Source organism: Callorhinchus milii, unplaced genomic scaffold, assembly GCF_018977255.1.
Source record: "Callorhinchus milii isolate IMCB2004 unplaced genomic scaffold, IMCB_Cmil_1.0 Scaffold3, whole genome shotgun sequence".
Classification (NCBI taxonomy): domain Eukaryota; kingdom Metazoa; phylum Chordata; class Chondrichthyes; order Chimaeriformes; family Callorhinchidae; genus Callorhinchus; species Callorhinchus milii.
In genome coordinates, this window is record NW_024704744.1 from 34,714,815 (window position 1) to 34,741,299 (window position 26,485).

At 38.6% G+C, this 26,485-nt stretch overlaps 1 protein-coding gene across 1 annotated transcript in view; it reads left to right on the forward strand.

The window, feature by feature from the left end:
- The first annotated feature begins 20,040 nt into the window (after nucleotides 1-20,040).
- Nucleotides 20,041-26,485, forward strand: part of LOC103182610 (proto-oncogene tyrosine-protein kinase ROS) — a 73,556-nt gene continuing 67,111 nt past the window's right edge. The window contains exons 1-4 of the mRNA XM_042332826.1: nucleotides 20,041-20,148; nucleotides 20,476-20,573; nucleotides 21,760-22,271; nucleotides 24,791-25,000. Of these exons, the coding sequence (XP_042188760.1) occupies nucleotides 20,041-20,148; nucleotides 20,476-20,573; nucleotides 21,760-22,271; nucleotides 24,791-25,000 (928 nt within the window). The remainder of the gene's footprint in view (nucleotides 20,149-20,475; nucleotides 20,574-21,759; nucleotides 22,272-24,790; nucleotides 25,001-26,485) is intronic.

The window sequence follows — 26,485 nt, forward strand, 5'->3', positions numbered from 1 at the left end:
CTCAGAATACTCCGAGAAGAGATGATATTCTTTGTGTCTTGAGAATAGAAATGTACCTGAAATTCCCCAAAGAAATATGCAATTGGAATGCAGGTTGCAATTCCCCAACACTTGTTTCTGGAGTTGAAAATGAGTTTGTGAATCTTTAGGCAAAACATTTTAATCATTGAATTAGGGAAAGGAAAAATTGTCCAAGTAAAAAAAAACTTACATTTGATATAGCGCCATTGAGAAGTCATTGAGACAGACGTCTCAAAGCTCTTCACAGGATATACTGTAAAATTGATTGACTGTATATTTTGTGGGTGAAACATCCACATTCAAAAAATTTTATACTTAGAGGACAAAAGAACCTGACAATTATAGATTCAATTTGGAGCTGGTGCCAAGGGGATCAATTGTAATATAATAAAAATAATCCGTACATTTCACATCAGGAGGATATCGCAAAGTATTTCACAGGATATACTGTAACGTGAGGTGTCTCTGTGTTTTGTGTGTGAAAGCTACAGCCAATTTCATCACAACAATACCCTGCTTCTCAGTATGGTTTACTGAAACTGAATTTTTCTTGCTGATGTAGTTTAAATGTGCAATCTCAGGTATAATCTCAAAGCAGTCAGTTGCCTGACTTGTCCAACTGTTTTTTACAAACTCTTGCCTTCGTTAAGAAAAAATAGAATCTAGTAGGTTTTAGAGACATATGATCTTCAGTGATTGAGAAGTCTGGACCTTACTGAGCAATTCCCATTATTTAAGTAAGGAATGTCCAAACCTTTATTCCATATTTATAGTGAGGATATATAAAGTCATCAGGGCCCTGAAAATTCTCATGCTTTGGGCTTAAATCTAAATATTAAGATCATGCAGCATTTTGGAAAACAGTCAAATTCAATCCTAATTTGTAAGGCACTTTCTTCTCTTCCTTTTGGTTATCACAGAAAGCCCCCGCTTCACAATATTTAACGAGAATTTGCTAGCAATCTGTGGGAATCGAAGTCTCAATTAGCGTGGCAGAAAACTGACCTGGCTGTCTTATCATCTTTGTTAAAAATTAATAATGTAGGAGAGAAGTTATCTGCATGGCATGATAAAAAAAATTGTTCAATCAATCCACCACTGTTTGTGGGACACTGCTGTGCGCAATTGGCTGCTGTGTTTCGTCACAAAATACACAGTCAATTCACTTTACATTATATTCTGTGAAGTGCTTTGAGATGTCTCAGCGACATGATAAGGCGCTATATCAAATGCAAGGATTATTATTATTATTGCAAATTCTGACTGCACTTTAAAACTGTTATCTTAAGTCTTAACACATGAGGAATGTTATGTCCCAGCTATTTCAATTCATTCATTGGGGAGTGCCACACCTTTGTTTGAAGGTCACAGAACATGTGTTTTATTGTTTTACCGTTGAGCTAAATTCAATAGCAATTTCACCTTGCCAGGGGCTTGAACCGCATTGGAACATTCCACCAGCCAATTTGGCCAAAGGTTCCAGCAGCATAAAGGGACCGACTCTCAGGTTTAAAATTGAACAGCCACTCTTTTTTTTGGTAATTTAACTACTACCTGCAGGGTGTTCTTGTTCCGCCACAATAGACTGTGTTCTCAAATAGGGAAAAGGGTAATATATGTGAGAGGAATAGTTCGGGTGTAAGGTCGTTTGGAGATGTAAACTGACTGCAGCAATGGCGGGTATTACTTTCACTCTCCGCGCTGCATTCTCCCAACCGCCGCCTCCTGCCGTTGCCATGGGAGAACGTTCACCAGGAAGAAAGGGAGTGAAAGTTGGAATGTTGGAGATGGTCTTGGGCCAGAAAAAATCACCGGCCGGGCCGGATGGGGCCCGTGGGCCGCCAGTTGGACTCCACTGATTTACAGTACTAAATTTGTTCAATAATAACAAAACGTTATATTGCGCCATCGCACAGGGTAGCATCTCGGACTACTTAACAATGACACAGCTTGATGCCGAGTTGGGGAGAAAAGGGAGGATAGCACAGTCTAATAGGAAAGTCTTCAGGTCTGATCTGAAGATGAGCAAAGGGAGGGCAAGATGGAGGGATTGAAGCAGGGAGTTCCAGAGGCTCGGGGCATAGTGACTAAAAGCATGGCCCCCGAAGTGGAGCAGAGGGTTGAGGGACATGCATCAAAGGAGTCGAAAAGAGGAATGGAGAGTGAATAGATTGGAGAGATAGGGAGGCAACAGTGCAGAAGTGATCTGTAGGTGAGGGTGAGGATCTTGAAATGAATCTGTTAGGTGACAGGGAGCCAGTGGAATTTGGCAAGCAGGCATGGAATGATGAGGGGTGCAGATTTGAAGTTTTTTTTACTGTGCACATTTCCAATCCTGTAACACCTGCCATTTTTATGTTTTGTGAATGAGGAATTGAACACTACAACCTGCATTAATGGCAAACCTTTGTGTGATACAGCTGGGCTGGCTATATGTAGAATTGTGTTGGTCTATAGGCAGTGTGGGGACGAACGTATTTGAAATTCAATATAATATTGAACATGAATTCACTCTCTGAATTTCCAATCTAATATGTGACTGTGGGGTTCCCCAAGGGAAGGCTCAGAACTTTCTCCTCTGGAGAAACATTTAGTCTTACAACTAAATGTTGACAAGACGGAAACCATACTTCTTGGCTCCCATCAATGTTTTCTGTTATGCGGCTCCGACCTCCACAACCTCCCCGTCCTATCCCTCAGACTCACTGAATCAACGTGCAACCTAGGCATCAGGTTTGACTCACAATTGTCCATCCTTCCCCACATCTGGTCCTTGACTAGGACCACCTTCCTCTACCTCCAACACATTGCCCAATCGTACCTTACCCAAGACGCAGCCGGAACAAGAGTGCATATGTTCATCACCTTCTGACTCGACTTTTCAAATACCAGTCTCCTCAGCTTCACCATAAATAAGATCCAGCTAATCCAAAACACTGCCACCCACATATTCACCCATACTAAACTCCATACCCCCATCATACCAGTTCTATCCAGGCTCCACGGGCTCCCTATTACTGAACGGATCGATTTCAAGATCCTCACACTCGTTTTCAAATCCCTTCATGCCCTGTCACCTCCCTACCTCTCCGACCTGCTTACCACCCCCAACCACCAACCCATTGCCTCCGCTCAACTGGCTTCGACCTTCTGCATGTCACTCGTGCCTTCTGTTCCACCATTGGTGTTCGCGTTTTCAGCCACTATGCCAGAAACAGTCTTCCCCTATCCCTCCATCTTGTCCCTTCCTTCCCCATCTTCACATCGCGCTTGAAGGCCTTTCTATCGACCATGCTTATGGTCACCTACCCTTCCCCAGGATCGGCGTCATGCTCTGTCATTTTCAAGCCCTCTGGGATGCTATCCTGAGTGAGGAGCGCTTTATAAATGCAAGTTGTTGTTGTTGGAGAAAAGCAAAATTGGAAGCATACTCTGTTACACTATATCCACATGTTTCAGGGTGACAGTCTGGGATCCATTTGCAGCCTGTCTTCTCTCAGCTGGAGGTTGTACTTGGTGTAGAGAACACAAGATAAAAGTGAAAAAGAATTAAACAAACAAACAGGACGTTTCACTTCCCCCACCTGTGCCAAAAATATGTCCTGTGCATTAGTTGAAAGGAATGTGTTTGTGTTCAGCAGGCTGAACAGGAAACGACACTGTGTCACAGAAATATTTGATCAATGGCATGGGCACAAGTTACTGTTTAAACACTCGTAACAAGACTCAGTGCTTTGGACAATCTGGAATGTCTGGAATAGAATTCCAGTTCTTAAAACCGCTGCAGCCCTCTGTTGTCAGTCTCCACACCTCCCTGTAGAGGACCTGAGTTTCCTTTCAGACCAGAGGATATCTTGATGTCCACACCTTATTGCACAGACTTGAATTCAAGACTTTAAGTGCTTATGAAGTACTTCATTTTTGTCTTGTCTTTTGAATGCTGTATCAGTGATAAGTCATGGTTCGAATCTCCTTTTCGCTAACAGAGGATTTTAAAAAATGAAATGGTGGTGAAAATATGTTTTTTAATGTGATAACTAATAGCTATGTAGGCAGTCGACCACGCAAGGAATACATGCACAATAAAACCCATTGACGTGCCTCACTATAACATGGGTTTGAATTTTATGGATCCCAGACACGGCATTATAACAGGGTGACACGGTATTAATTATTGGTGCAGCCACAGACAAATGTTTGTGTGACACATATCTTTATTATTATACAATAGGTTCCACCCCCACCCCCTCCATTCTAGGTTTAAAGTGAAACCTACATAAGTTTGATTTGTATGAATCATATAATCACCTAAGTCTCTGACAAAATATACAATCAATTCACTTTGCAGTATATTCTGTGAAGCACTTTGAGACGTCTCAAATAAGTCGTACATCTGCTCAAGTCCGGTTCAAGAGTTTATATTCTATGCAAGTTTGACATAACTCATACTTTGCATAAGCTATTAAATGTATGGTTCCAACTGATGTATGGACTTCTGTGAGGTGAACTTTTTTTTTAATAATGGTCACTTAGGTTTCTAAGGGATCAAGTTGCTCCTTGTAAAACTGTACCTGAGTCGAAAACAAAGTAATTAAATGTCTTCAAGCAGATGAGAAGTGGAGAAAAGTGTCAGAAAATAAAATTTATATACAAATAGAATTATTTTCCAATTAGTTAGAACAAAACGAGCATTGATTGCACACAGCTCCCACCATCAGCAAACACTAAATACTGCCTTAGCAACTTCTGCCTGATAACTTGCATTGAACTTCCGTTGGCATTAAAACCGCAAACAGGATCTAGCACTGGACAGCCAACATTAAATAAATCGAGCAACCTCATGCTTGCTCTCAACATCTGCGTGTGCATTATCTTTAATAACCCAAGATAATGGAAATCAGAAGCTCATAGTTAATGAAACTAATTAAAACAAACTGCCAATGCGATTTTAATTGACCATTGTAAAATAAATCTGCTACACCAAGACAAAAATAAAATGTAATAAAGCAAACTGCACATGACTGCCACATTTGCAAGGGAGGAAGAATGGTCAGAAAATGCTCCATTTTGCAATGTGTTGAAATAGATGCAAGAATTGTGGTATGTGATGTGATAATTATCACTTGTGAGATTTGTAATGCAGTTAGACATTCTGCTACTATAGGTGTCCAAGTCAATAAGTACTGTGGAGGAATCTCTTCCCCTTTCCCAACTGTGTTAAAATGGTTTTGTTCTAAAGTTGGGAGCTGAGGCCATTGAGCTGGCTAGTGACACTTTTGATCTTGCTGCCCATTTTCAGGATTAACAGTGCCTCCAGCCAACTTAGTAACTGCAGAGAGTGGCTTTTGGTAAAAAACAAAATTTTGCTTTACCATAATTTGCAAAGCATCCAATGACACTTAGTGCGTGAAAATTTTATTTTTTTACAGAATTTCACACTACCTGATTCAAGCGACTCCTGTGATTCAGCAGAAAAAGTTTTATCAGTGAGTATTTCTGCTAATATTTTATAGGTGGCCATGTTTATTTAGCGATGAGAAGTTTGCTACTTCTCCATGTTACCATTTTAATTAAGGGCACATTAAAAATAAGAGAAGTTAAAGAAAGGGCAGGGTCACTTGGAGCCCAAAAAGGAAATATTTTAATTGAGAGAGAATGGCAGAGACGCTTAATAAATACTTTGTTTAAAGTATTTAAACTAATGTTAGTATTCAATGTAACCTAAACTTTTGCTGCATTACAGGAATTAGTAATTATAAGGAATTAGTGGTATGACAGCTATTTTCATTTAATAATATGGTTTGATTGGATTGGGTTTGTGTTTGTAAACATAGGCAATAAAATGTAGGCCATGTGAGTGCAGACAGTATATTTCTCACAACTCTTGTGTATAAGTTAACTATTTATTCTTAACACTAACCATAAACTCACACCAGTTGTTCTCCCAGATTCCCTTTTTGTACTTCTTTCATTGGTCTTCTTCATTGGTTCACAGTTAATCGCCGGTTTCCTGTTAAAGAGTTATCCAATATATATAGTATAATATAATCTAGCAAGACTCTCCAGTGAGGTATAATATGCTTTCCAATAATTAAGCAAAATAGACAGGAAAATGAGACATTACTTGTGAAGTTACATGAGTAGGAAAAGGAGTGAAAGCACTTTGAAAAACGGCACAATCTGAGGGAATCATATTCTCTCTAAGGAGAATCAGGAGAAATTATCTGGTTTCCATTTCTGATCTAATCACAGCAATTGTCTTTTATATTTAATGCAGTTGTATTTCCTCTTTTGTTTCACTACCAAAACCATCCATGTATTTTGCACTGCCTCCTGAATTAAAATATCTATTGTTTATATATTTGGAACACTTTTAATGCAAGTTTCCTCGAAAAATGTCTAATGTCAATTTTGTATTCTGCTTTTTCTCTCAACAGTGTTTCCAAGGATGTAAGTTTTGGAATATAACGTATAGGCAAGACTGCTCTGAGCCATGTGTAAGTGACCTGATGTGAGAGTCCAGTTTGGAAGGAAAGCACGTTTTTGCAGTCACTCTTGTACTGCTGTACAGAACAAAACCAAACATGAGTGCAGACAATTTGCAATAAAACAATACTACAGACATTCTTTATCCTAGTCCATATATTAGATATTGCTGAGTGTTTGATACAAATGTGATAGCTGCTTGTCAGTGAATTACAATACAGTAATTCACTTGAAGGATTCAGATAATCCAACACCTGTGTAACTCTATATATAGATATATATATTTGAATTGACAGCTAATTCCTTATTGTTGATTGTTTGTTGTATAATTAAGGGCACTGATAATCTGTATATGTCCACTATTTTGACATCTAATTTATACATTGTTCACAATACTCGCATAGTAGACCCCAATACATTACCGGCTACACAGGTATGAAACATTTGGAGAAATAGGACCTGCTTGCTTACCAAATCCCAAGTATATCAGGTTATGTTTGTGCCTTCTGCTTATCTTCAGAGCAAAACACCTTATTTAATTTGATTAAACCGGATCTTAAACTATTGTATAAATACAACAGTTCATCATTAAGACCGCATGAGTAACAGAAATGATTTAACAACCAAATGTAGCTGATTTTCAGAAACAAGGAATATCTTTCCACATTACAGTATTTGAATCTGAACAAATACTAAAATTAATTTAAAATGAAAACTTGTGAAAACCATCCTAGGCCCTCATTTGGGGAAATCTGCCCTTTTTTCTTTTGCGCCCACTAACCATTCCTCCATCTACTGCTCTTTCTCTCCCCTCCCCCCCGCACATCACACATATTACAGAGTGTAAAAAAAACACATTGGTTTTATTGGCTTAATTATTCTTTGAAAAACCTGTGAAAAATGAAAAGGTGCCAACAAAGAAAGCCCAAATAATTTTTTTCTATATTATAACAATAATCCTTGCATTTGATACAGCGCTTTCATGTATTCTAGACGTCTCAAAGCGCTTCACAAAATATACTGTAAAATGAATTCACTGTATATTTGTGAAATACGGCAGCCAATTGCGCAATATCACACAAACAGTCATGGATTGAAGTGACCAATTTATTATTTTTTTTCTTGAGGGATTATTATCGGGCGTGTGGAGTAAGGAAACTTGCCCAAGGTTTTACCTTGCCGGGAATCAAACCCAGGTCTCTCGCTTGCGAGGCGAGTGCTCTAACCACTGAGCTACAGGACTCCACAGTATTCCTGAACGATCTGTAAATTTTGGCACAAAATTTGTTGGTACAGACCTTACAATGGGTGCTGACAGATCTGAGTTCCCAAAGGCTGGTTCAAAATCCTTACATCAGCAATTCATTATAATAATAAGTTCCGGTTTGTCTTTGAAATGGATGGTATTATTTGAAAAGAAAAGGGAGTTTCTCCCGATTGCTGGCCAATCAAATCCCCCAGATAAAATTGGTCATTCACTTCTTGGCTGTTTTTGGAACAATTATTGTACATAAATTAGATGCCCTGGTAACTTGTAAAAACATTGCCCTTTACAGAAAAACCTATGAAGTATTTTGAGACAACCTCCCAACATGAAAGATACTTTATTAATTGCAAGGATTATCAATACTTCCAAGAGCTTTAATCTTTTTGTGAAGCCTCTTATATGGAACACTTATTAGTTGCTTTCTAAAAATCTAAATAAATGATTCCTTATGAATTCAAAGTATTAATTAGCATGAGTGCCATCTTTTGTTTGTTGCATGAGTGATAGTGAACTCCTGTGGCAAATATTGCAACATTTAGTTTGATGTTTATAGATCAGTGTTTATGAGAAGAAGCAATATTGGAAACTAATCTTTTTGTGTTTTCCATTTATATGCAGAAATCTACATATGATAAGGCATGCCAGGTGAGTAAAGGCTGAAACAACTAGAATTGAAGAATTTTAGTGAATTTAAATAAGACGTTGGGGCTAACTTATGCTGAACACACAATTTCATTACAAAGACATAGCAAAAGATTGCTATTTTAGTCATTTCTATTATATTCTATCGCTATCTGGTAAGTTATTAAGTCGGCCACAACACTAGCTTCAAATATCTGCCCATCACAACTTTTCTTGTGTTTATTTTATCAATATCACTTTGGTCTTTGCTCCTCTCAATGTTTCTCACTGAGTCCAGTGTCTTCCATATGCTTTCTCTTCCCTTTTCACTCACTTTGTTGAAACAAAAACACACAATGGAGTATTGTGTACAGCATTCAGCATCCAAAAACATCTTAGTGTAATTGAAAAGGTACAGCATAGATTTATGGATGTTACCAGGAAAGAGGTTTCAGTTATGACGAGAAGTTACAGCTTGACCTCAAGGTTATGAAGGATTATTTTGGAGTAAATAAATGATTATTTCCACATGTCAGAAGTCAATAATAAGAGAAAAAAAAATATTTACACTGAAGATTTATATTAGGAATTAGGCAGATGCCTGAAAAAGAGGATCAAGCAGGAAAGTGTGGTTAGATTAGGTTTTCTCGGTCAGCCAGGTATCTGACACATGTAGAAACCAACACAATTTCTTTGTGTCTGGAAATGGAAGCTACATTCTCTCCCTGGAGGGACACACCCTGTTTACCTAATTCCAGTGAGGATTATAAGCAGGATGGTAGGAGCCAAGGCTTGCAGTCCCCAGTGTGTGCATTGAGGGTATTATTATAGTTTTCCCAGCTAAAACTGCGTAGCTTTCCATTGAAAATACTGCCTAACAAGCTTCCTGCTGCTTGTCCAGTGTATACCGTTCTACAAATTAGAACAATGCAGAGTTGATGGGGAAAATGGCCAGTTTCTGCCTCAAAATTGTAAAAATCAAGCATGGCATTACCTAACCACTGTTTCTGGATTTAACTTATCCTCTTAACTATGCCTTAAGCTTGGAGGTATTTTAACAGAAAGGTTTGGATAGTAGCCCAGTTTCACAGGAATATAAGAAACCAGAAGCTCCTGAAAGTGGGATGATAGGACCTGTTTACATTCAAAGCAGGTCTGCTGATAATGTACATAATATTCTGCTAGGAATGTCAGTTAGGAAATGTAAAGTCAGTCATTTGCCAAGTAGTGAAATTTCATCACATTTTAAACTTTATTTGTACCCCTGGGCTGTGCTGGGAATGCAACATGTACAGGTCAGAAAGCAAGAAACAATGTGAACAACAGACAAGGAATACACAGTTCCATCAAGTTCCTGATGTCATAAATGACTGGCACTGCATTACTTTCTATCAGATGATAAATGTTAGCATTTCACAGAATAAAAATAAAGTTAACGATTAATCAATCCTATGTAATTATTTACCAAAGAATTGCACTATTGCACAGGTTACATGTTTTTTCTGTTGGCCCACAATTTTAAAATTTCCATTTACTTATGATAAAGTAAAATTATTATTGCTGAAGTGTTATTGCCCCCAACTACATTTTGGTTTAATCACTTTTAACCACCTAATAAAGCTGATCAATTAAAATGATCAGGTTCTGAAAATAATTGTTTGCAAGAAATCATACAATATGCTCTTATTTCAATCATATACAGTATTCCACTTCTCACTTCAGGTCAGTACAAAAGTGTTGGCGAATCAATTCAAGAAACACAGAATAAATTGGAAATGAGCTGTGACAATTCAGGCAACAGCTTAGCTACTCAATCGCTACAATTTACATTTATATAGAGCAATTCACATTGGGAGGATGACTCCAAACCCTTTCCACTGCTACTCAGTTGATCTGAAGAAGATAGTTTTGAAATGCCATGGATCGACACAATTACAATGTAGTATAAATCCATTGTCCTCTGTTCAAAATCGGTCCCTTAACAGTTCTTGGGGTGATCCAATGCCTTTCTAATAACAGAATAATTTAATTTGGAGTTCACCAATAAAACTTCATGTATGTGCTCTCTGAGCTTGCAAAGAGCCCTCCTCATTGAAGTGGTAACTACAAATAAGGCTGACGGTTCCTAATGGTTCTACTGCTGGAAGTAAGAGAGAATCTGTCTTGCAACAGTATAAAAGTACTCCGGGACGATACCCCGCATGAAGTGTGCGATATAAATGCAAGTTATTGTTGTTGTTCTAAATTAACAATTTATTCTAAGAGTACAGATCAGAAAATCAGGTAAAAGGAGCTTTCACTGAGGCCAATTTCTCTTTATTTCTTCCATTGCTCCATTGCTGGTAATGCAGATTACGCGGATGCCTACCAAGCTTTGTGAATCCACCTTTGTGAAGTTTTGCTACCATTCTGAAACTTCCATTGCTCTGGTGTTTAGTGACTAACCTTGTTTTGCCTTATTCTGCAGTGAACGGGTTTGTGTACACGCTCAAAGGCCTCTGATTCTACAGGAGTCTGCATTTTGTGAAATGAAAGGACTGTATTGTTCTGTGCTTTTGAATAGAGGGAAATAATTCACCTCACAAACAGTACAGCTTTGTTTGTTTTTTATATAGTTAAATTGTTCAAATATTCAATAAAAGTTAAAAATCAACGGTATATTTCAAGCATTCATACTATCTGTATATTTCTAGAGGGACTCCTGTGATATTGGATGTGGATATGCTGTGAATACAGGCAAGCGTGCATTACTTGGTAAGTCAAAAAGATTGTAATCCTAAAGACTGAGTACTGAATGGGAATTCCTTCAGAACGACAAGCTGACCATGAGAATATTGGATATTGGAAACAATTCTCTTTCTCTCCAATTTTACTCACAAGTCTATTACTTATGAGAGAGTGAAAATCTATTTGGTGCATTTGATCTCATCCTTCTGGACGCGCAAACCTACATTCTGTTTGTTACAACTTCAAGCCATTTCTTAAATGCATTTGGTGTCTTAAATGCATTAGATGTCCACTTCACCTGTTGATTAGCAAGGAAGGAACAAGCATTTTTGGATCCTGCTCTTTGTAAAGAGCTCTGCCATAAATTTGCCCTTCACAAATCTGATGGTATGGGGGATCTAGGAAGGGAAGCTAGGAAAATATCTTCACTCTCAAAGAAAAAGAAGTGAACCAAAGAGCAGTGGTACAAAAAGCAGAGTTTGGTGTGCTGATTATCACCAATGATAATCCTATCACATACCATATTGTTATGTAACTGCAGAGCATTTGTTATAGATTGTTCTTGTGTATGGAACAGGGTGACTTTTTTAAAAAAATACAAGCTTAAGTAAACCTAATGAACCACTCGTTCATAAGCCTCTTCCCTCTCATGTCTGGTGTTTGGTATAAGGCAATATTTTAATTCTTAACTTTTGGCTTAGACATGATGAGGAAGCTGTGCTATCTTGTTGACTGAATGTAGTCAATATTCACTGTCACCAGGAAACCAGACTGAATGTTTACTTCCAGTTCATTACCTTTCATTGGCAGCTTCAACATAAGCCTGTAGTGTGTAAACAATTATTTTTATTAATTAAAATGCCCAACTTCATCTTCTTTATTTACGACTCTATGGTGTAGCAGGAGAGCTGAGAGTAACTGCACGTTTTAAGACCTTATGGTACCATTGTATTTGCTATTCCTTGCTGTTGATTTCCACTGTGATCTATTGTAGATGCACCTATGGTTATTGACATGTATTCATTGGAAAATCTCTGTAGCTAGAGAAAAATACATCCATAAAATATTATGGTGTTGTCTGACTTTTCCAAAGCAAACTGATTGTTTAACGTACCCAGTGTATTCATTTGTTAGTTTAATTTTCCCATTAAAGAAAATGTGCGGAGTCCTGTAGCTTAGTGGTTAGAACACTCACCTGGGTTCGATTCTCGGGCAGGGCCAAATGTTGGGCAAATTTCCTTACTCCACACGCCCATTTACCTAGCAGTAAGTAGGAACCTGGTTGATGATCGATTGGTGGATCATTTTTCCAGGGGGTAATAATTCCTTCAAATAAATAATACTAATTTGGTAACTCAATCCACGACTGTTTGTGGGACACTGCTGTTCGCAATTGGCTGCCTCATTTCGTCCACAACATATACAGTCAATTCAATTTACAGTATATTGTGTGAAGAGCTTTGAAATGTACAATTCATGACAGCTATTTACCATTGCTGTGCTTCATTTCTTTTAGATAAATTCAATTCTCCTGTACCTCCAATTGCCTCTGTTATTGGCAGCCACAACATCAGCCTAAGATGGAAGTCTGCTAATAGCTCTTGGGTGAAGTATATTGTTCAGTGGAAGTATACAGTTTTGCAGGAAGACTGGAGATATACTGAGGTGAGAAATGTAACTGGAATGTAAGTCCATAGGGGACCTGATATGGTCATGAATGAATCCGTATCCATTAGTTGAAAACACTTATTTAACACATTTTGTTTCTAATTAGAACCATAGTAATGTAGAACACAGTGGGAAGGCATTTGACCCATTGTATTCATGTCAGTGTTTGCTCCTCCAAGTGGATCTAACCATATCCCAATTTCCTGCTCTTTTCTGTTTACCTTCTAGTATCCTTCCTCTAATATTTAACCAATTCTATCCTTAGGCACCAGAAAAGTTATCACATGCTGTCAGAGTCTATTGCTGTCACAGCAACAGATAAGGAAGGCAGATAAAAACAACCTTAACTGGGCCAAACTCAACCATATCACAACCTCTGAAACAATTAGAACTATTTCTGAATACTTATAGCTGATCCCTGAATTAATATTTCTTGAATGGCTCAGCATGTATTTGTATTATCAGATTACCAAGAAATTAAAAATGAGATATATAATCATTTTCCGCTTAACAACAAGAAGATTACATTGTTATTGGGGGTGACCAATGGCATGGTCGAAGAGGAGGATTTTGAGGCGGAACTTGGAGGAGGCTAAGGAGGGGACGAGGCGGAGTGATTGGGGAGTGGAGTTCCAGAGGTTGGGGACAGAGTAGCTGAAGGCTCTCCCGCCAATGGTGGGGCTGCTGGGTCAGGGGACGTGGAGCAGACCAGAGCCGGCTGAACGGAGGGAGCGGGCGGGTTGTTAAGGGGTTAGGAGGTCACAGAGATAGGGTGGGTTAAGACCATTGAGGGCTTTGTAGGTGAGAACCAGGATCTTGAACTGGATCCTCTGAAGGTTGGGGAGCCAATGGAGTCGGGCGAGAATGGGGAGATGGGGTCACAGAGTTTGGTTCAGGAGAGGACACGAGCTGCAGAGTTCTGGATTATCTGCAGTCTGTGAAGAATATTTTATTTGTGTATCATCACATGAATTTTAAAAATGGCTTGAAAGTAATAATTATTCTTGATGCTTTTTTATATAGATTGTAACAAACCACTTCTACACAGTGAAGGACCTGAAGCCATACACTCTATATCATTTTAGAGTAGTTTGGATCATTTTCTCTCAACTGCAGCTCTACTCCCCTCCCAGTAGAACTTATCGCACAAAATCATTTGGAGGTAAACTCTGTTTTAACCATAATGGTTTACTGGACATGGCTGTGTGCAAATTGATGCCACATGTGTCTGCAAAGCACATGGTCACTACACCTTACAATATATCCTGTGAAGTGCTTTGAGAGTGAAATGTGCTATATCAAATGCAAGTATTATTATTATTTATGTAAAATCCCATGAAGTGCTTTGAGATGTCCTTCTGACCGATAAAGTGAATACATTTGAGCTCAATTCAGCCATAAAATGAGGAGGCTGTTGGAAGTATTTTTTTATCCGCTTGCTAATCTTTTTGTGTGAATTACTTTCTCTGAACAGACATTCTGGTGTGTATACAGTTGGAGTCTAGGAACACAGAAACAGGAGGTGGACTATTTGGCCAGTCAAACATGCTAGACATTTTATTAGATCATGACAAATTAATTATCAATCACATTTTATCCAACTTCTCTCCATATCTCTACAAAATATTTCGCCCACAAAATATACAGTCAATTCACTTTACAAATGATTATTATTATTAGTAGTATTATTATCCATAATACCCCTTCCTACCCAAGTATCTAGCTACCTCAATTTTAAACATTCCAATTGATTTCATATATAGATATGCAACCTTCTGAGAAACTTCTGCCTACAACCCTCTATTTTTCTGACCTCACGTCTAACTAGTCTAACTGTAATTTTGTTTTGGATCCCTCTACCAGAGAGAACAGTAGTCTACCATCTAGTTTGTCATTTCCCTTCATTATTTTAAAACGCCTGCAATTAGATTACTTCTCTTTGGAAAAAAATTCAAGCTTACCAAGCCTTTCATCACAGTTAAGTCTCTTTATTCCAGGTAATAATTTGGGGAATCATCTCTGGATATCAAACTCTTTATTCCTGCTAAGATTGAGAGTGAACATTTTTCACAAACTAAGGTCTGACCAGCAATTTGTACAATTTTTGTACAATATTCTTTTGTTGTAAAACCCAGAATTCCATTTGCCTTTTTTAATTGCTTTCTGCACCACCTTTTAATGATTTATTTACTTGGATCCCTAAATGGCTTTGTTTATTTACCCTTCTCCCCCCAGCCCCAATGCTTCCCCATTCAGTATGTGTTTTCATTCACCATTCGTATATTAAAGTGTAGTATCTCACACTGGGCTGCATCAAATCCATCTGCCAAAGTTCCACTTAATCTGTCCATGTGGCTAAAAAATATACCTGAATGGGAAAATCCCAGCCAAAATGGCATGAGTGGCTTGGAATTTAAAATGTGCATTGTGCAGGGAACCCAAATATTGGAAAATTACTCACAAGCAAGAATCATTTTTATATTAGTTTAAATACAATCTTGCTTCAGTATATGAATTAACGTGTGGTTAATGATGAATATATTATTTCTAATCATGAGAATACATTGTATATAAACATATGAATACTGAATGATGATTTCTTTTTAACTTAGTTCCTTTGACAGCTCCAGTAATTGTAAACGTCGAAAGTCCAAGTCCCTTTTCTGTGGAGGTTAGTTGGAACCCACCCCTCTTTCCCAGTGGGCCACTAGTAGGATATAACTTAAAGCTGATCAATGAAGACCATCTAATTCACCAAGCAGCGTCTGGCAGTGCTTCTCAAATTTCCATTTATCCAACTAACCCAGATACCAACTACAGGTAGGCAGTAATAGCAAAGGGGTGGGTATAATTGTGTTTGCATATGATTTTACCTTATATGTGCTGTAAATCAACATTCAGTCTTCCTAACATGTAGTGTCATTGCCTTAGAGTATAACAAATAAATGTACTCCAGAGAACGAAATTAACACTCCAGATAAAATGGAGCAACATTGAATATGAAGTGCTTACATTTTATTGAAATAATTGCTAATGTTGCTTTATATGGTATAATGACTTTGGGATTGATTTTATGTTTTCTGAAGCACAGTTCCAAATTAAGAAATATAGAAGACCCAGGAATGAATAGTATAACTCTTGAATTTAGTTGTAAGGAAACTATCTCTTGGATTATACCATGTAAAAACACACAAGATGAGAATAGGTGTAGAGCTGGCATCCAACAGAAAGGTCATTCACCAAGATGGCTGAGCATAAAATGTAAGAGTGTATTTGGAAATGGACTGGATTTAAGGAGAGAGATCAGGTTTTTAAAATAGTGAAACCTTTTGGGAAGGTTCCCAGTTTGTGGTAGTCTTATCACTGAGGAAAACAATTTTGCTATTGAATGCTTTCCAGTTGTGTGTGATAAGCATAAAGCTATTAAACATAAGTGGTAGTAAAGAGAAATGACTGAATCACTAACTACAGCCATCATTGTTGTAACTAAGTCAATCGCAATCTATGTAAGTTGTCGTAAGAAATATGATGAGTTTGCTTTCCAGTAATAGTTAAATAGATTAATAGATTATTCTGCACTTTTGCAAGGACCACATTTATGTTATCACAAATATTTAGGTGTTACAGATGCCTCATGCAATATCAAAGAGGAAAATGAGGAGTTGGCATACAGACAAGAACGTGTCTGTCAGTGTCAACAAGAGGCAATATTACTATAGAGAGGCAATCCAATAGTGCAGCACTTACTCACATTGGTCCCAACATGCTAGCGCCCCACCATTGCTATCCACTCCAATCCCATTTAACATTTGTCCTTTCTAAATTAGGTAATTGACACAGCTACTTGTGGTAACAAGTTATATGTCTGTCCCAAATAAAATCAAAGCAGACAGTTACCACGGTGCCGACTTCACTGCTTCTTTGGAGATCTGATTTTTGGCTCCAGCAGTTGGACTAATGCTTGGCTCATCAGATAACTACCATGAACAAGGAAAACATTCATTACAGTAAACTATTCACAGCAGCCCTCTGTGCTATGATAAATAAAACACTGAATGTAGGGAAGGGGTCAGGGAATTTCATGAGCAAAAATAGTTTTGTAGTTTATTTTAAAGAAAACCTTATGATAGGTTTTGAAATGTATATATATATATAATCTATAATAATCTTTTTAAATAGGTTATCAGTTGCAGCAGTAAATAGATACGGTGCGGGGACAGCAGCAGATGTTAATATCACCACTTTGCCTCTGATAAGTATGCAGTTGTTATATTCTTTTCAGCATACAATCATACTGTGGATTCATAAAACAATTGTTACAGAAGAAAACTATTTGACTCTGTGTGCTAGCTGCCCACCAATGCATATCTACTCTACACAATATACATTTACAGTGGTAAGAGCACTCGCTCCCCAAGCCAGAGACCTGGGTTCGATTCCCGGCACAGCGAAACATTGGGCGAATTTCCTTACTCCACACGCCTGATAATAATCCCTTAAGAAAAAAAGTAATAAAATTGGTCACTTCAATCCACGACTGCTTGCGGGACACTGCTGTGCGCAATTGGCTGCCAAGTTTCGCCCACAAATATATAGTCAATTCACATTATTCTGTGAAGTGAGACGTCTGGAAGACGTGAAAAGTGCTATATCAAATGCAAGGATTATTATTTATTTACAAAGTGTTTCTCTAATTCCTTTTTAAATTATGTAATTGCCTAGGTTTCAATACCCACTTGAGGAAGCATGTTACACATCCTATTAATTCTATGCATAAAATATATTCTCTAACCTCTATAAAATAATAATCCTCGCATTTAATACAGGATATTATCATGCCTTTGAGACGTCTCAAAGCGCTTCACAGGATATAATGGGAAGGTGTAGCAACTGTATATTTTGTAGGCGAAACGCGATAGGCAATTACACACAACAGTGTACCACAATCAGTCATGGATTGAGTGACCAAATTATTATTATCATAATTATTTTTTTAATGGATATTATCACCCCCAGAAAAATGATCTGCCAATCGACTAACAAAGAGATTCGTGCTTACTGTTAAGTAAAAAAAGGCATGAGTGTGGAATGACAAAACTTGTCTAAGGTTTTGCCCTGCCCAGGAATCAAACCTCTTCCTTTATGCTTCTAATCATATTACAAATATCCTTCCTTGTTGTTGGTTTCCCAGCTGTGGAAATGGCAATCCACTATTATTCCACCAGCTGTGGAAATGGCAATCCGTGGAGTCTTGTAGCTTAGTGGTTAGAGCACTTGTCTCACAAGTGAGAGGACCTGGATATGATTCCCGGACCGGGCAAAACATTGGGCAAGTTTCTTTACTCCACACGCCTCTGTACCTAGCAGTAAGTAGGAAATCGGATGTTAGTTGATTGGCGGATCGCTTTTCCGGGGGTAATAATCGCTTCAAAACAAAAATAAACTTTTAAAAAAAAATGATTTGGTCTCTCAATCCACGACTGTTTGTGGGGCACTGCTGCATGCAATTGGCTGCCACGTGTCACCCACAAAGTGTACAGTTGATTTGCTTTACGGTATATTCTGCGAACCGCTTTGAGATGTCTCAGAGATATGATAAGGTGCTATATCAAATGCAAGGATTATTATTATTAACCCTCTTACTCATAATATTGAGCACTTTTGGATCCCATCTTAACCTTCTGTCTTCCAGACCCATTTTTCAATCCATTAATTTCAGCTATATTTCCTTCTTCCTGGTTTTAACGCTTGCATACAAAATACAGTCATTACACTACATAGTAAAATATCCTGTGAAGTACTTTTCAGACATCCTCCCGACAAGAAAAGCCTATATCAAATGCAAAAAAATTCTTTAGTGAATCAATGCTGCCCCCTCTCCATTGATTCTGATATCCTTTCTATGATGGGGCACCAAAAACTATTTGATTTGTCATCTGTGGTTTAACCAATGTTTTGTATAGACTTGGAATGTACTCCTCAGTTTTTTAATCAATATATCCATACATAAAACTCATTTGCTCTTGTATTTGTCCAACTGTAATCCCAATGTTAAAAATTGATGTATCTGCATGACCAAATCCCTGTGTTCTTCCACTCCTTGGACAATTTTACTGTTTAGGATATATTTCCATTCCATGTACGTTTTTTGATATGAACACACATATCAGGATTGGATTTCACTTTGTCTTCTGGTAATCATCAGCATTTTTCTTGTGGTCCATGCCAATAATATCAAATCAGCTGCAATTTTGTTTTGATTTGCCCCATTCCTAAACAATGAATGTATTTAGAGAACAAGATGATTCAGCACAAATCCCTCTGCCAGCACACCTTAGGGTATTACCTATATCTTGTTAATTCGAAAAATGTTTCTCAACGCAGATTCTGTCCTTCAGCTTACTCTCTCTCCATGAATGGTTATTTGTATTTGTTTTTTACTTGAATCAGTAATCCTTTTGCTTTACAAAGCAGCATCCTCGGGAGAACAGTGGTTGTTTTTGTCCAGATATGAATCCTTACGCAAGGTTATTATTACTGATGCTACCACAGGAGAGGCTGAGTGCCTGCAGGCTAAAATCAAACACAACATTACTGGTGAGCTTATCATTACTCTTCCATTATATATCATATGTAAGTGTATAACCGTTGAAGTTAGATGTGGTGGCAATTACAGTGGTGGTGGAAGTGAAAGATTAACATTGATACAACAACAACTTGTGTTTTTATAAGGCCCTTCACGCAGGATAGCGTCTTGGAACACTGAAAGTCCTCTTGATACCATAGCCCTCTTGAAAATGTTCAACTGTATAATTTGTGATGCTTTGCGACAAAGACTCTGGATGTTCTTAAATGTTAACCCATGCAAGGCCTGAACTTCCATCCAATCTTACCTTGTAAAACCATTTTGAGTAAAATGTAAGTGCAGAAGCATGGAAAATATTTCATTCCAGTCTTAATGTGGAAGCTGGTTCATTTTAAGAACTGCGGGAAAATTGTTTCCAAATTAAGACTGAATTTAACAAACTACCAGAATCCTGCACCATCATAAAGATACTATGGTCATGCAGGCTAGGACTAGGTGAAACTTGGGCCTGATCTGTATAAAATTACAATTGTATTCCGTCTGATTATTTTTCTGAAAGAGTAATCGTGCCCTTGGTTTTCTACCAGCCATCACTGTGCATTTCTATAGGAAGAAAGTCTATTTCTCTGAAGGGAATCAAATCTGGATTAAAGGAGCTGCCAACATGTCTGACCTCTCAGACCTGCAACTGCTTTACAATGGTTCTGGGATTATCTCAGCAATATCAGTGGACTGGCTGTACCAGAAATTGTACTTTGTGATGAATGGAAAGGTATGCTTAAACAATAAATAAACTATCAACCATCAACCAGATGCACAGTAACTCATCCCATGAGTGCTGTCATTCACAAAACAATACCAGTCCTCCTCAGTTCTACATGTACTATTTTCTTCTGTGATATACTGATACACTTCAATATTAATGCTGTTATGGACTGGCTTCAACAGCCATATATAATTTAGTGTTCAACATTCCAACAACCTCTCTGTGTAAGATCATTTCTTCTAACCTCCCAAGCTGTCAGTGACTAATGCAAAATGATAAAATTGGTTTATTGATGAATATTCATTGTATTTGCTTCTTCCTGTTGCAATAAAGATATTCTGCTGTGATCTGGACAGCTGTTTGATGGCTAGGAACATTATGTCAGGTCACTTCACTGCGCCTGTCCGAATTGTTGCAGATCCCTACAATGGGTGAGTGTCTGTCACAGAGATCTGGTGATTTGAATCAGGGGTTAACAACAGTTACACCTGTTTCTATTCACTTAACCAAAACCAATAATTAATTAAGCACAAAGAAATATTTTTGTTGCGTATTTTTCTTCTCTGTTCCACCTTCTTTGTCTAAATTATTTCATTAGTGTGGACACAAAATGAAACTTTCGTCCCACTGTATCATTGTTAAAGTGATACATGCTTGGAGTGTTGAAAACAAACCTAAACCCTAGTTTCTTATCTTCTAAACTATACAAGTTGGAACTAAAATAATGGGTCAGATATCTAGTTACCTAAACCAGTATTCTGTGATGTTTCTTAAAACATTACTGAGCTTCCAAGCAGCATTTAATTTATTGTTCTAACTAAATGACACAGTATATACAGGATTTTCTGTATATTTGACATTGTAACAATTTTGAAATCAGTACATCCCACGTCTTAATATAGTTTCTAATACAGTCATAGTGTGGTCACTCTTCTTACATTGAAGGCCTCATTCTGTGATTGTATAGCATTTTTCTCTTGTGACTTTGACTCCCGTAACATGTGTGGCAGGTTTTAATAAGAGGATGACAGAAGTCAAATACAGTAGTTTCATTGATTTGAATCGTAGTTTACCTATCACCTTCCCAGGTTTCTAAAAATCAGCAGACTGCTTTCGGATTTATTTCCACACACCTGTCTACCTAGCAGTAAGTAGGAACCTGATTGCTAGTCGATTGGCGGATCGCTTTTCCAGGGATAATAATCCCTTCAAAAAAATTTATATTATGAATATTAAAAATGCATTGGCCAGAAAAAAATGTTCTGCAAAATTTGGAAATACTGGAGCCAAAGGCAAGATGAAAGAGCATAGACTAGATTGACATGACCACAATTTAAACATAGATTTGGAAAGTTCATTTCATCTCTGTGACGCTAGTATTTCTACTGAGGTCGCAGTATTTAGCCAACAATCCCTCAAATAAAATTGGTCACTCACTTCATGACTGTTTGTTGGACACTGCTATGCACAAATTGGCTGTAACTACACTTCACATTAAACTAAGTGAACTACTATCCTCCCGACATGAAAGGCACTATACCAAATGCAAGGTTTATTATATTTACTATGTTACTTTCTGTGAACAATCTAATGAATTGAGTCTTTTCTCCAAAAAAGGTACATTTATTTGCTGAGAGAGGATAGAATTTATAGGATGCAGCTTCCTGATTCCAAAAACCGGAGCAGTGATGATGTAATCTCGTTGACAAAGAAGAGCGGCTTTTTGAAGGATTTTGCTATACATTTCGAGTCCAAACGTCTCTTTTTCTACAATGATACCAACCAGTCAATTTCTTCCACCTTTATTGATGGATCGTCCCTATACCCTGTGCGTCATTCACTGTTCTTTCAGAAAGTTCGGAGTCTTGCATATGCCAAAAACTACTTTACGCTTACAGATGGAAATCAGGTTCAAAAAGAAATACAGGCTGAAGGAATGTACTTCTATAATTACGTCACAGTGGAGTGTGATTCTTCCGTCTCACAGACTGGTTTTAATAACTTGCAGTACTATAGTGCATCAGATCAGCCCTACCCAATACCAACTCACCCTCGATATCTTGAATCACTATTCAACTCGGATGTGGCTGTTTTAAAATGGAAGAAGCCAGAGCCTACAGTGAAAATGAGTAAGTATCATTATTTTGAATTATTAGATTATTATTAATTACTGGAGTCTTGTATCTCAGTGGTTAGAGCACTCACCTTGCAAGCTAGAGACCTGTGTTGGATTCCCGGCAAGGCGAAACATTGGGCAAGTTTCCTTACTCCGTACACCTGATAATAATCGCTCAAGAAGAAAAAAAATAATAAAATTGGTCACTTCAATCCATGACTTTGTTGGACACTGCTGTGCGCAATTGGCTGCTGCATTTCACCCACAAATATACAGTCAATTCATTTACAGTATATTCTGTGAAGCGCTTTGAGACGTCTAGAAGATGTGAAAAGCACCTATATCAAATGCAAGGATTATTATTTTATTTATTATTACCATACACTAACATTTCTAAAAGTAAAAACAATCTGGGGTAGAAAATCCATCCGAGCCTAGACTTGCTCTAATTATGTTGAATTTTAGAGTGTGCAGAATTTGGTAAATTGCTGAATTCAGTCTTACCTTTGAAGAAGAGCTTTGAAGAAATAAGCTTCATAATTAAAACTGTATTGCGGAAGCTGTCAAATTCTGGATGCTCTAAATGCTCTGAATTATTACACCCAGGTGCCTTAATCCTGCAAATTTACAGCATGGAGTTTGAAATAGTTTACTACTGTGAGCCTGTGCCTAAAAGGAACTGAGTTGAAACCTGGAAAACCTATTCCCATAGCTTCCTTACAGTCAACTGACTGAAGATTTTCATTCCATTAGTTGGAACTAGACTTGAGTTATGGTCTCTCGCTTACACCACTCTGTTTTATTAACAAATGATTTACAAAGTTTATAACAGTACATGTTCTTGATAATATTAGGATCGTCTGAAATTGTGCATTTGAAAGATTGTTAGGATTTATCATAATAGATTGTGCTGACTGCATTTATAATGATTCCTACAAACACTGTTTGATGAACAGCAGACTTGTCCATCCCAACAATGCAGCAACTCCCCTCTCCTTCCACCCACCCACCCACACAATAGAGTGTTGAATTCACACTTCCAACCCGCATCTGATGCCAGTATTTAGTTTATATTAGCCTGTCTACAAGTGACTCTCTGCATCTGGATCAAGTAGGCAACATGAACAACAACAAAAACAACAACAAATTACATTTATATAGTGCCTTTTACATCGGGAGGATGTCCCAAGATGCTAAAGGTCAGGGAATAGGACCCGAGCTGGGGGTTGGGATGGAGGGGTGGAGGGCAGGGAGGATAGGGTAGGAGGGTGACCGAAGGCTTAGTCGAAGAGGAAGGTCTTGAAATACCCTTGAAGGAGGCAAGGGAGGGAACAAAGCGAAGGCACTGTAGGATAGAGTTCCAAAGACTGGGGGCAGAGAAGCTGAAGGCCCGACCGCCGATGGTCGGAGGCAGTGGACAGGTCTATATGGAGTTAGCAGGTCACTGAGGTAGGGAGGAGCAAGGCCGTGAAGGGGTTTGAAGGCGAGGATGAGGATTTTGAACTCCATACTCTGGGGGATGGGGAGCCAGTGGAGCCGGACGATGTGGGGGTGATGAGGTCACGGAGTTCAGTGTGGGGACTTCAAACACATAAAGGTTTATTGAAGCTCAAAGATAATTCAGATGTCAGCACATTTCCAATCTCAGTTCACTACATAGGCAAAACAGATAATAATAATAATATTCCTTGCATTTCATATAACGCTTATTACATCGTTCTTATGTCTCAAAGTGCTTCACAGGATTTTACTATGAAGTGTAGTGACCTAGTATTTTGTAGGCGAACCCAGCAGACACTTTATGCACAACAATGTCCCACAAACAGTCATGAAATGAATAATCAATTTTATCAAGCGGATCGTTGACCAGGACACTGGGAGAAACTTCCTTATCTGTTTGAATAGTGAAATGGGATATTTAATATTCACCTGAGCAGGCAGATGGGACCTTGGTTTAGCAGCTCATCCAAAAGATGATGCCTCCAACAATGCAACAACTCCCACCTCCCGCCACCCACACAATAGACTACCTGACTTCTAAATCCCAATTTGGGGCTTGAACTACAATCTTCTGCCTCAGAGGGGCGAGTGTTACCAACTTAGCCAGGCTGACATTGAGAGGCACCTATAGGGGTTGATCACTGCTCTATTAAACCTATTGCAATCCCAAAATAGAATCAGGTTTCTTTTAGGGTATAATCAACATGAAGCAGAATTACTATATTGCCTCTTGCTTTTGAGAAGCACACTTGTGTTTCTATAAAAAATGGAAGCTGTAGTTATAATGTTCTCCCGTTTAATTTGAGGCCTGGATTCAAATGCAACTCAGAATGGTAGCATTCATATTTTCTTTATTGTAATTGTTAATGTTTATCAAGCATTTAACCATATCAAACTAGTTCCCTTTGGAGCGCCTGACATATTGATAAATATTGGCACACAAAATACTGTTACTGTTACCATTTCTGTTACAAGTAATACAGATGTCAGGAGATTTTTGTTACTTCATTAATGGCTCTCATTTATTTTCAGGTCCAACAGCATGGCAAGAATGGACATATGAAGTTAGAATGGAAGCACAGAATTCTTCAGATGAGCTTGTGTTTAGGAACATTAGTGAAACTATTTTCACTGTAGAAAATCTGCATAGTTCGACGGTGTATAGACTTGCTGCCCGTGCAGTATCGCCTGGAGGAGCAAGTCCTTGGACACCCGCCTTCACAGGGTCCACTCTGCAAGAAGGTATGAGGGGACTTTCTAATAATGAGGCCTGAGATTTCTCATGGTCTTAGCCTTAAGGTTATTGTTTTAAAACATTCTGGAAAATTCTTAAATTCAATCATGATTTGGAAAACAGCTTTCCATAGTTCCAGAGTATAACGCAAATTTACCCGAACCTCTTATCCAACTTAGTCTCTTCATGAGAGAGGGACAATTCCATTTTCTTTGCAAAAAGGGGGCTTGATCAACTCTTCCTCAATACGTTTTGAAATGTTATATTGTTAGTGTCAATACAGAAATAAATAATCCTTGCATTTGCTGTTATGCCTTATCGAGTTGCCAGAATGTCTCAGTGTTTCACAGGATTTACAACAACAACAACAACAACAAGATTCCATTTATAAAGCGCCTTTCACGTCAGGAGGACGTCCCAAGGCGCTGCACAAAATGGTCAGGGTAGGGGAGGAAGGGAGGAGCGAGGAGGGGGAAGAGAGTCGAGAGGGGAGCTGAAGGCTCGGTCAAAGAGAAAGGGTTTGAGACCGGCCTTGAAGGAGGAAAGGAAGGAAGCAAGGCGAAGGCACTGGGGGATAGAGTTCCAGAGCCTGGGGGCTGAGAGGCTGAAGGCCCGACACCGATGGTAGGGCGGTTGGGGCGGGGGACGTGGAGCAGACCGGAGCCAGAGGAACGGAGGGTACGGGCAGGTAGGTAGGGGATAGTAGGTCGGAGAGGTAGGAGGGAGCAAGGCCGTGAATGGCCTTGTAGGTGAGGATGAGGATCTTGAAATCAATCCTCTGGGGATGGGGAGCCAGTGGAGGCGAGCGAGGTGGCAGTGATGTGGTCCCGAAGCCTGGTGCGGGACAGTACACGAGCTGCAGAGTTCTGAATGACCTGCAGCTTGTGGAGGGAGGTGGCGGGAAGGCCGGCGAGGAGAGAGTTCCCATAGTCCAGCCTTGAGGTGATAAAGGCGTGGACCAGAGGTTCAGCAGCGTGAGGGGTGAGGTAATGCCGTAGTCTGGCGATGTTCCGGAGGTGATGGAAGGCGGTGCCAGTTGTGGTGCTGTGTCTATTTACTATAGACTGTAGAGATTGTGTATTTTGTGGCGAACATGAAAGCCTATTTAAGAACAACAATAAGGTGAATTGCTGTGACGTGAATAATAATCAATTTTATCTGGGGGTGAGGGGATTGTTGGCCAGAACACTGGGAGAAACTTCCTTCCTTCTCATTTTGAATAGTGACATGGGATCTTTAACATCCACCTAGACAGGTTTAACATCTCATTCAAAGGATGGCATGTCTGACAATACAGAACCCCCCTACAACACATTGACATGTCAACTTTCACTGTAAGGTCAAAGTCCTGGTGTGGGACTCAAGAACAAGTTTAAAGCAAGATTTTTAGCCAATTCAATAGCAAATGTGATCAAGGCACTCTTTTATGTGCTTTGCCAATCTAACAACAATAACAAGCTGCATTTATATCATCCTACGTTTTCATGTAAGTC